Source organism: Hypanus sabinus, unplaced genomic scaffold (assembly GCF_030144855.1).
Source record: "Hypanus sabinus isolate sHypSab1 unplaced genomic scaffold, sHypSab1.hap1 scaffold_893, whole genome shotgun sequence".
NCBI lineage: Eukaryota > Metazoa > Chordata > Chondrichthyes > Myliobatiformes > Dasyatidae > Hypanus > Hypanus sabinus.
The window spans coordinates 74,263-86,298 of NW_026781746.1; the positions used below are offsets into that span (position 1 = coordinate 74,263).

General features: G+C 47.3%; 1 protein-coding gene across 1 annotated transcript in view; it reads right to left on the reverse strand.

Moving 5' to 3' along the window:
- Positions 1-2,780: 2,780 nt before the first annotated feature.
- The window catches only part of LOC132390434 (C-type lectin domain family 9 member A-like), a 29,076-nt gene continuing 19,820 nt past the window's right edge, over positions 2,781-12,036 (reverse strand). Inside the window, exons 6-7 of the mRNA XM_059963039.1 lie at positions 3,302-3,476; positions 2,781-2,903 (exon numbers count right to left, since the gene is read on the reverse strand). Of these exons, the coding sequence (XP_059819022.1) occupies positions 2,781-2,903; positions 3,302-3,476 (298 nt within the window). The remainder of the gene's footprint in view (positions 2,904-3,301; positions 3,477-12,036) is intronic.

The following is a 12,036-nucleotide window of genomic DNA, read 5'->3' on the forward strand; positions in this document are numbered from 1 at the left end:
TATGGGCCCAAACACTTCATCCTACCTAGACTGTTTATTTCTCTGCTGAGATGCTGCCTGACTTGCTGAGCTCCTGCAGTACTTTGTGTGTTACTTTGCAGTTTATTCTCAGCATCTGCCGAACCTCGAGTTTCATATCTGCAGTGGGACTTTGACAGTTGTCATACAGAATGCCTGTTGACATTGAGTAATAAAGAGGAGAAAATCTGCAGTTATTGAAATCCAAGAACACACAAAATGCTAGAGAAACTCTGCAGGCCAGGCAGCATCTGTGGATAAAGTACAGTTTACATTTTGGGCCAAGATTCTTCAGTAGGACTGGGAACAAACAATGAGGAGTAAATTTAAAGGTGGGGGAGGGGGGAGAGAAACACAAAGTGATAACTGGAACTGGGAGAGGGAGAGATGAAGTAACGAGCTGGGAAGTTGATTGGTGAAAGAGCTACAGGGCTGGAGAAGGGCAAGTCTGATAGGAGAGAACAGAAGGCCGTGGAAGAAAGAAAAGTGGGGGTGGGAGAAACACCCGAGGGAGGTGATGGGCAGGCGACAAGAGGGAAAAGTGGATGGGGATTGATGAGGGAGGGGAGGCATGACCGGAAGATCAAGAAATCGATGTTCATGCCATCAGATTGGAGGCTGACCAGCAAGAATACAAGGTGTTGTTCCTCCTACCTGAGTGTGGCCTCATCGCGACAATATAGGAGGCGATGGATTGACATTTCCACTGACTATTTTGTTTCTGGAAGCTTGCTGTGTTGAAGTAGATGCTGAGATTTCTGCATAAAAACATTGACTGCTTTTGGGACATGTGCTGTTGAACCAGCACTTGTCCCCTCAAACTAATCCAGTATATTAACAACAACATGTCCCCTCCCTTTTCCAAAAAATAATTCAACCACTCTAATACCATATATCCCATATGTTTACACAAATGGGAAATCAGGAATATTGGTCTATAACTAGGAGGATCCAACAGGGGTTTACCAGGATCCGGAATAGACACTACAATTGCAATTTTCCATGAGGAGGGAAGATGGCCTGAATGCCAAATAGGATTCAAAAATGTAATATTATCTCCAAAGAGCTCTGGCCATACGTTTAAACATGCAATAACTTATATCATCCTTTCCTGGAGCCGTCAGCCCTGTATTAATAATCGTTTTCCTACATTCACACAAATAAAACTCTACATCACTGTCATTGCTACAGCAGGTTTCCAACACGTCTGGGTATTCACTTAACAGCTTATCCCTACATTGTTTAGTCTCTTCATTATTTTGATTATGAGTTACAGCAAATGACCAAGCCAGTAACTAAACCCTCTCTGTTTCAGTCACAATTGTATCACCTTCTTTAATCAATACTGGGAACCCTATGAATCCCTCACCCTCACTTTCTTAATCATTCCCCTAACACCTCCAAGTTTAATAGTCCTTCGAATTCTAGCACAATATGACCTCTAGTAAATATTTTTCACAACCTTCATTACTTTCCTCACCACGGCCTGTGACCTGTTACACTTAATAAGATCACGCGGATAGTGATACTTCTTAACTTTCCAAAATGCCACATTTTTCTCAATAATTGCCTCTGCACACTCCTCCGTCCACCATGGTACAGCTTTTCTCCTATTAATGCACTTTTTAATATGAGTCTCTTCCAGCAAATTTGAGGAATAACGTGACAACCTTTCTTTGCAGAAATGCTCACCATTCCATCCACACAAATGTTCCATTCATCACATAAAGCATTAAAACTTCTCCAATTTGCTTTTCCGAAATTCCACCTCCTCAAAGTGGCATCTTGGTCTAAACCCAGGCTTATAAATAGAGGAAAATGATCACTCCCCAATGTTTCATCTCCCATGACATACCACTCACTCACTGCAGCATGAATGTTTGAAACCAAAGTTAAATTTACAGCAATTTCAGAACTATTATGAACATTAAATCTCATAACTCTCCCACCAGTTAGACACAGTGACATATCTAAAACTCTTCTGCAATCAAACCAGCACCATCATTCTGAGAACAAGCCCACAGTGAAGTCTATGCATTAAAATCCCCAACCATACAACCCTTAGTGAGCTGGAGCTACATATACTCTCCAACACATCAATCGAATGCTTTCCACCATGGTTATAATAATATACCTCTTTAATGTCGCTCCCTGTTGAATCAAATACTTCTACAAGTATCTCATACATTTCATTCACATCCACAACTGTATGCCTTCTCCCTTTCTGTATAAAATTTGCAATAGCACCTTCTCTACCAAATAATCTATCACGCCTAATTACAATATGATCCTGGAAGGTAAAATTTAAATGCGGGAAACCAGGTTTCCTGAATACATACAACGTCAGATAGATTTGATAAATCAGAAATAAACTTGGAGTCTTGACCGTGAAAAATTCTGGCTTCCGGAAATATGCGTGTTCTCCCTTCATATACAGTCTGAAGAAATGTAGCGGGACGTTTATGATTGGTGAAACAGATTTAAACTAAGTGTAGTTAATATTGCCACGGTGTCTGGAGATTTAGTTCACCGATTTCTTTCAATTGATAAATGTTCGCGGACGGTCATTGTGTAAACTCAAGTCAGTTTACCAACGGATGGCCCTTCAGAAAGTGGGGCTTTAACAAATACAGTCTGAACAAACCGTGAGTGTTCAGCTCTCGTGTTGGAATGGGGTTAAGAGAAGTAACCAAAATGGGACAAAACTCAAAGAACGGTATTCTCCACGGTAATTAAACCAGAAGCAACAATTAGTGTCTTCTTCAGAGAAACCTGATGACCGAGAGGAAATGACAGGGAAGGGGTGCGTCACGATTCCGTGCCTGTGCAGTACGCAGGAATGTAACAGAGAAATCTGGATTCTGCTGAATAGTGGACAGCAATTTCTGAGTAACGGAGATAAGATTCTCAATGAGCGCGTCAAAAAGCAATTTTCAAACTTACCTCAAGTCCATGGCTCAATATTTTGTAACTCTTTTACTGAAAGCGTGAGTGGCTCTTAAATGATCCTTTGAATTTCCCGTTTGTTTTGTCTGTAAACTTCTCTTCAGTTGGAGCTGGTGTACTTGGTCACCGCCATTGTCCCTTCGGACACGGCGTGCTTGGCCAGGTCCCCGGGCAGCAGCAGGCGCACGGTGGTCTGGATCTCCCGGGAGCTGATGGTGGACCGCTTGTTGTAGTCTGCCAGGCGGTAAGCCTCACCCGCGATGCGCTCGAAGATATCGTTCACGAATGAATTCATGATGCTCATGGCCTTGGAGGAGATGCCGGTGTCGGGGTGAACCTGCTTCATCACTTTGTAACTCTCCTTCCTCGACCTCTTGCGCTTCTTGCCAGACTTGCTCGCCGGTTTGGACAGAGCTTTCTTGGCGCCCTTCTTGGCAGCGGGTTTCGGTGGATCAGGCACTTCCCCGTCGGTTTCAAACACAATAATAATCAGAAACTGTTCGGAGCCCGGACTAAATGGGCAGCGCACAAAATGCTATGTTAATTAGAATGGTGACGCTGAGCATTCCGATTGGCTGCTTGGAGAAAGGACTCACCAAGCGGAACGCTGGGGGATGGGAAGCGGCACCAATGTGTGACGGTTCGCGCTGCGTTTAATACAGGAGGAAGGACAGAGGGCAGAGACAGGCGGGGGTGCGGGTTGCAATTGAAAAGGGAAACGCAAATTTCAAAAGCAGTACGAAAATAAAATTAGATAAAATATTGTAAAATTAAACACGAAGACGTTCAGTTCATGACACAGGGCAGCAGGAGAGCGAAGGAGAGATTTGGACATTTCAAAGTAAAGTTCAAATCGAGTATATTTATGTACACAGGTGAAAGGAACAACGGATTTGTAGCAGCATCACAGACACATTTCATCAGACACAACATTGACAAGAAACACTGGAATTAAATATGAATTATACCAACATATTCAAATAGTCAGAGGACTATCAGAACAAAATCAAAATAACAAAGAGATTATGCGGGCAGTCGGAGAATCACCCCTCTTGTGCTTCTTCATCTCGTCACTCTCGATTCAGTGTCACGCAACGCTGCCACATTGATCCGGCCCATGCTTTCATCCACCAGGTCCAACACTTGCCTTTGTTGGATCTTACTCCTCCGTACACTCGGCTTCGGGTTTGTGGGTGTGTGGCCAGGGTTAGAAGCGGTGGGTGCCCCTTCTTAGGATTGGGTTTGAGGGTAGGGCTGGAGGATGTATATGTCAGGCTGGAAGAGATAAAGCTGTGGAGTTTAGTATGGTGAGATATGTGGGACTATGGTGGATAGGGTAGTGTAGTGGAGCCACTTTCATCTAGCCGATGCCTTTCATTAACGTGGCCTGACTCCCACTTGGCTTAAAGAACCGGGTGTGCAAAGGGACACATCATCAGTACTGCAACCTGGGGTCATTGGGGGTTTCGGGTCGTTAATCATGAGACTTTCTTGCCCAGGTGACCGAGCCAGGGTTGATCAGACCCAGCTTGTGTTTATCCCATGGACCAAGATAATGAGAGGCACTGTAATTCTGCAAGTTGTGGGTATTTTCGAACTTGTTACTTGGCTGTATTTTGACCATTTGTAGAGTACAATATTCTGAGGCCTTGTAATCAGGCTTTACCTCCTCGTAAGGTTCCACTTTCCTGCTTTAAATTTACATCTGTCTTTATTTTGCATCTGTGTGCCTGGGATTGCATGGGTTAATGATCGAGGTTTGCAGATTTGTCCATTATTCCAAAATACAAAAATCTCTGAAATCCAGAACCTTTTCTGCTGACATGACGTCACAAATGGTGAATTTTACCAGGATTAAATGGCTTGTCATATGAAAAGCGTTTCATAGCTCTGGGCCTCTCTTCCCCGTGACATTGAAGAAAGAAGAGTTACCGAATTGAAACCTATCAAATAGTGGAAGGGCTTGATTGAGTGCATGTGGAGAGGATTTTTCCTGTGGTGGGAGTGTCTAAAGCCAGACCACCCAGCTTCAAAATAGAATATCCTTTCAGAATGGAGAGGATGAGGAATTCCTTCAGCCAGGGAGTGGTGAATCGGTGGAATTTTTTGCAACAGGCAGCAGGAGAGGCCAAATCACTGGGTATAGGCAGAGATTCATAGATTCTTTAGTGGTCAGGGCATAAAGGGATACAAGGGCAGATAAGAGGTAAGAGGAAAAATTGATCAGTGATGATGAAATGGCAGAGCGGGCTCGATGGCCTAAATGGCTGAATTCTGCTCCTATATCTTATGGTCTTATGGACTTTGTGACGAAAACTCTCCCAGAGACTGGTGATCTCAGCTTTGACACAACCCAGCACCTGAGGCTCCAGATTACTTATACAGCGAATACAGAATTTCTTCATTTTCTGATTAAAGAGATATAATTCTATTTCCATCCTGAATGCATGTCAACTCATTCTGATGTAAAAGAGTAATGATGCTTTGGGCTGAGAACCTTCACACTGAGATCTGATGGAAGGGTCTTGGCCCGAAGTGTTAACTGTTTACTCTTTGTCATACAGGCTGCCTGTACTGATGAGTTCCACAAGCATCTTGTGTTGCTTTGGATTTCCAGCATCAGCAGATTCTCTCGTGTTTGCGATTTACACTTCATTCTGAGGGTATTTTCCTCAGTTTTGGAACTCTCATTCAGGGGAAAGATCCTCCTTGCCTACTGTCTGTCACATCCTGAAAGAATCTAACAGATTTCCTCGTTTTCTCATTAACTGCAAGGAATACAGACCCAGCCCACTCACTGTCCTCTCACATAACCAACCCTCCATCCTTGGAACCAGCCCAGTCAGTGTGGGGAACAGTCACTGCACTCCCTCTATTGCAGGGATATCCTTCCTGAGGAAGTGTGACCAAACACGGACACTACATTCAAGGTGTGCTCTCACCAGGACCCTACAGAACCCACCGAGATATCTGTACCCCTCTTCTCCACTCCTCCTGCATCACAGGACAAAGTACTGTTTGCCCCTCTCATTACTTGTTGTAACTGCATGTTAACTCAAGTGATTTGTTTACAATGACACCCAGGTCCCTTTGAACATCCCCGTGTGGAAATGACTCTTACAGTTTGGTCCTGGGAATAGGTGATCTCACTTTTCCCCACATTCTATTCCATCCGCCCCATCCTCAACCATTCACTCTCCTCTCTACATCCCCCAAACCTTCTCACTACTGACACTGTCCGTCCCGCTCTGCCAGAGCAACAGACGTTGTCACTGAGTTGTGCAGCACAGAATTAGGGCCTTCAGCCCAACACATCCATGCTGACAAAGTGGACAAACAAAACCATTCTCAGTTACCTACATTTGGCCCATGTCCCTGTGAAACTTCCCTCTCCACAGTGCAAGAGATATTGCAATGGTGCCCACCTATATCATCACTGTAGGTAGTTTGTTCCATGTAAATAGCGCATTCTGTGTACAAAACCTGCTCCTCATGGTCCCATTTAAATCTTCCCTCTCTCACTTTATACCTGGAATCTCTAGCTTCCAACTCCATGACCCTGGAGATAACAGATTCACTACTGACCATATCAATGTCTGCCATTATTTTATCAACCTGTCTAATGTCATATACACTCTGTTGAGGAATTTCCAGCCTATCCAGCCTAATGTTAAATCCCTTTTGCACCCTCTCCAGTTTAATGTCACCCTCTGCTCAGAGGGCAACTAGAAATGTACGTCATGCTCCAAGAGTCGTTTCCCCAAGGCTGGGAGAGCTGTAATGTGACGTCACGGCCTAGTGTCCAATACTCTCCCGATGAATGCTGGTGTGGCAAACAGCTTCTTCACCGTCCTGCCTACCTGTGTTTACACTTTGAAGGAATACGATATCTGCACCCCGATATCTCTGTTTTACAGCACTCCCAGGGACCGACCGTTCCCCACGGCAGTTCTGCCCTGGTTCGTGAATGACAATGGAACATCTCTTGTTCTTGTTTGCAGGCTCGAAGGGCAGAATGGACTACTCCTGCACCTATTTTCCATGTTTCTATCTCACATTCCTCAAATCACTGAGCTCATTGATCACCGTCCTGTTGTATTGCTAGTTACATTTTTTCACTCTTTAAAGGGATCTGCATATTTGCTGAGCCGGGCATTGACATTGTCAGCCGAGTCTTTAATGATTGAACTGCAGCAGCAGACCTGACTCAGCTCCCAGGCTTTTCCTTGCAGCGATACACGCACAGTGCTGGGGGAACTCAGCAGGCCAGGCAGCATCTGTGAGAAACAGTAAACAGCCGACGTTTCAGGCCGAGACCCTCCAGAATCTGAACAATGTTTGGTTTTCCTTCGATCCTTTCCCAAGTTACTGGATAACATAACCCATCCTCCAATCCTCTGCCACTACTCCTGCCCAAGAAACACACAGAGAGACAGAGCGGGGAGTGAGGGGACAGAGTCAGAGTGACGGACAGAGCCGAGAGCGGCCTCTTATCGTCCAGCTCCGCCTTCACTTTACTAGGCCCGGCAATTTCCAATGGTTTATCCGAAACACAGAGCTCCCGAGAGGGGAAAGAAAACTGCCTTACACACCACGTGCATACTGAAAGATTCCTAGGAATTTACTGGCTGTCGGTTTTCATGCAATCAGAATACAGTGTGATTGGCGCAGTGTTAATTTCAAATCACCCGCCAATTTCACAGCACCCAGCAACGGTGCTTGATTACTTTTTCATGTTATTTACCATTAATTGTATCATGGATTAATCTGCTTCAAAAGTAACTCAGCCAAATATATCGATAAAAATAATTAAAAGGTTGTGGACACGGCTCCCTCTGTGAGGTGTTGGTGGCTCTTAGAAGAGTCTTTGTGTTGTTCTCCGCCTTCACTTTACTTGGCCCGGCAATTTCCTATCCGCAGCACAGCGCTCGAGCGGAAAAAAAACCTCCCTCACACAACACGGACACACTGAAGGTTTTCTGGAATTTTGCTGATTCTCATGCTTTAAATTTTAGGAAGTGCTTTTCCATTCCGCAAATACCCGAGAAACTCGGTCAGTCGCTCCCCGGCCCCGTGACCAGTGCGAGCGCCCTCACACACAGCAGTTGGTGGGCGAGGGTGCCGTCACTTCCAGTGATAAGAGCGTTAATTCATCAGAACAATTGTTCCTCTAGGTCGCGAGGGAAATGAAAGTCCGGTCACATGAAGGAACAGGATAAGACTGATATTAGGATATATAGACAACGCTTCTGGCGCCTTCTAAACCCCAGGTAAAGTGGTGGCTGAGGAGCTGGTGTGAGGTGGTTGATAACTCACTCTGAGACGAAAGGCGAGATATCGGCATTAGTTGACTGAAGAAGGAACCAGCAGCGAGTGACCATCATACTACATCCTGGAGAATGAGGCAGAGGATCAGACCTCGATCGCCTTTATACAGGGGCCTGTGGGAGGAACGTGTCCAGACAGGCTCATAGTTCACCACATTCACCCTCCCCCCCCCCCCCCACTTTGTTTAAACGTGTACCCATGTGGCGAAGTTTCTTACAGGTCAAGTCTATCATGTGGTCGAATCTGTCGCTGCGATCTACGTACCCCTACTGTGCTGATAGAGAGGGATGAGTGATCACTGTGCTGATAGAGAGGGATGAGGGATCACTGTGCTGATAGAGAGGGATGAGGGATCACTGTGCTGATAGAGAGGGATGAGGGATCACTGTGCTGATAGAGAGGGATGAGGTATCACTGTGCTGATAGAGAGGGATGAGGGATCACTATCCTATTAGAGAGGTGTGAGGGATCACTGTGATAATAGAGAGGGATGAGGGATCACTGTGCTGATAGAGAGGGATGAGGGATCACTGTGCTGATAGAGAGGGACGAGGGATCACTGTCCTGATAGAGAGGGGTGAGGGATCACTGTCCTGATAGAGAGGGATGAGGGATCACTGTGCTGATAGGGAGGGATGAGGGATCACTGTGCTGATAGAGAGGGATGAGGGAACACTGTCCTGATAGAGAGGGACGAGGGATCACTGTGCTGATAGAGGGATGAGGGATCACTGTGCTGATAGAGAGGGATGAGGGATCACTGTGCTGATAGAGGGATGAGGGATCACTGTGCTGATAGAGAGGGATGAGGGATCACTGTGCTGATAGAGAGGGATGAGGGATCACTGCTGATAGAGAGGGATGAGGGATCAATGTGCTGATAGAGGGATGAGGGATCACTGCTGATAGAGAGGGATGAGGGATCACTGTGCTGATAGAGAGGGATGAGGGATCACTGTGCTGATAGAGAGGGGTGAGGGATCACTGTCCTGATAGAGAGGGATGAGGGATCACTGTGCTGATAGAGGGATGAGGGATCACTGTGCTGATAGAGAGGGGTGAGGGAATTCTGTGCTGATAGAGGGGTGAGGGATCACTGTGCTGATAGAGAGGGGTGAGGGATCACTGTGCTGATAGAGAGGGATGAGGTATCACTGTGCTGATAGAGAGGTACCCCTACGTACCCCAGTCGGGTTCAGGTTGGCGAACCGCGGCGGGGGTGGGACCTTGAGAGTTGAGAGACTGCAAGTGGTGTCGGTAGCGCAGCTGTCATGCTGGATGGGATGTGTGTGCCGCTGTGTGTGTGTGGTCAGCAGTGATGAAGTTCCACAGAACTGAGGATTCCGGACAGTGAGTGGTGGGAGGGGCCCGTCATATACCACAGTCACACTTTCGAGATGGCTCTGGAAGTCCAGCCCCAATAGCACAGGTGCGCACAGATTAGGCATGACCAGTCGCGCAAAGTGCCGATATGCTGTGCCTTGCACCACCAATGTCGCTACACAACCCGCTCGGATGTCTGTGGAATGCGACCCAGAAGCCAAATGGATCTTCTGACTTACTGGCCGTGTTGCGAGTCCGCAGCGTTGCACTGTGTCCGGGTGAATAAAACTCTTAGTGCTGCCCGTGTCAAACAGGCATCTAGTCCTGTGCCCCTCCACCCGGATGTCCATCATTGACCTTGCAAGCTGGTGTGGGGCGCTTTGGTCGAGGGTCACAGTGGCCAGAGACGAGCCGTCGGGGTACCCGGTAAGCATCGGTGGGTCGGGTGCGGGGCATGCTGACGCCGACAAAGATGGCCGCCCACATCTGGGGTACCCGGTAAGCATCGGAAGGTCGGGGGCGGGGCGTGCTGACGCCGACAAAGATGGCCGCCAACATCCGGGCATGCAAGATGGCGGCCCCCACGTCTCACTAGCAGTGCTGCACTCCGCTCGCAGTTTAGACTTACAGACCTCGGCGAAATGGCCCCGCTTTCCGCAGCTGGAGCAGGTCGCTTCTCGCGCTGGACAGCGTTTTCGGGGGTGTATTTTGAGGCCGCAGAAATAACAAAGCACATGCTTCTGACGGGCCACCGCCATGGTCGGGTTCGGGGAGCTCGTGGCATCGCGACTGGCAGCGGCGATTTCGCTCGCGGGAGCCGGTGGTGGCGGGGTCGGTGGCGTCCACGGAACTGGCGGGGAATCGAGCGACTGGACAGCGTCGGCGTAGTGCAGCGCAGCTTCCAAAGCATTGGCCGTCTCGATCGCCGAGCGTAAGGTAAGATCGGAGTGTTCCAGCAGTCGCTGGCGCACGTACACTGACCTCAGTCCCGTCACAAAGGCGTCTCGCACTAGCAGCTCCGCATGTTGTTCTGCCGCGAGCGTCTTGCAGTCACAAGCTCGGACGAGTGTCTGTAGTGCTCGGAGAAACTCCGCGCTCGATTCTCCAGGCCGCTGTCGCCCGGTAGCTAAACGATGTCTTGCGTAGACGGTGTTCACATGCCGCACGTACTGTCTGATGAGGGCGTCCAGTGCCCCTTCGTAGGTCGGCAGGTCCCGGATAATGGAATAAACTTTTGGAGTGACCCTCGAGAGGAGAATTCTGTACATAACGGCAGGGTCAGTCGCACGAAGCTCCGCCAAGTCTGATTGGAAGCATGCAAGCCAGTGTTCAAAAGCGAGAGCTGCGTCAGGGTCTTTAGGGTCCAAATCCAACCTTTCCGGACGGAAAACGGTTTCCATGTTTTAAAACTTTCAGTCAATAAAATTGATGCAACCATCAATAACTCACACCGTGACGCAAGGCGATATATCGGCTTTTGTTGACTGAAGAAGGAACCAGCAGTGAGTGACCATCATATTACATCCTGGAGAATGAGGCAGAGGATTAGACCTGAATCACCTTTATACAGGGGCCTGTGGGAGGTGCCACAGGAGCAGTCAGAAGGGGGCGTGTCCAGACAGGCTAATAGTTCACCACAGAGTCCCAGCAGGCTCAACCTTTTGATACTTGACTTTGTCGGAGGCCTTAACAACATCTGTCTCAACAACCACTCAGCTATCTGCAAAGGCGTTTTTGTTTATATGTCCCTGCAACTCTATTTTATTTCACCACTCTGCCTTTTTAATGGCAAACCTTACCGATGGTAAATTAGTTCCAATAAAGTTCGGTGTAAAGTGAGAGGGTTGCTCATCGGAGAGTAAATGAAGGCGCTGCGCAAGATGGAGCCGGCGAGGCGCTGTATCCAAGCAGGAGTCTGAGATGCCCCCCAGTGTTTGCTCGGCAGAAGACAATCTCTTTGTGAACAATTGTAGATTACCGTGTATTCAAAGTGCCCAGGGACTTCAAGCTGCATGAATGTGTGTGTGTGTGTGTGTGTGTGTGTGTGCGCGCGTGTACATAATGTGTTTTCTTGATATCCTACATATGCTTGCTATCTTTCCATTCTATACATATTGTGTGTGCTTTGTGCCATGTGGGACTGTTGGCATTGCAATTAACAGCAGATCCTGGCTGTATTCATGGGCAGTTCTCTGTGTTGAAATTACAATGAAACTTCAATTGAAATTAACTGAAATGAAATGAAACCGTTCCGTCTGTGGAGTTCGCACCTTCAGTGGAAGAGAATCTAGTGATACACATATCTGAAGTTCTCATTCCAACCCTAGTGTTAAACTGAAAGTTATTTTTAATTTTAGCCACACCTGCACATACATAAGTTTGCAGAAACGGCTCACTCTTCGTTCCTATATACTGGTGACT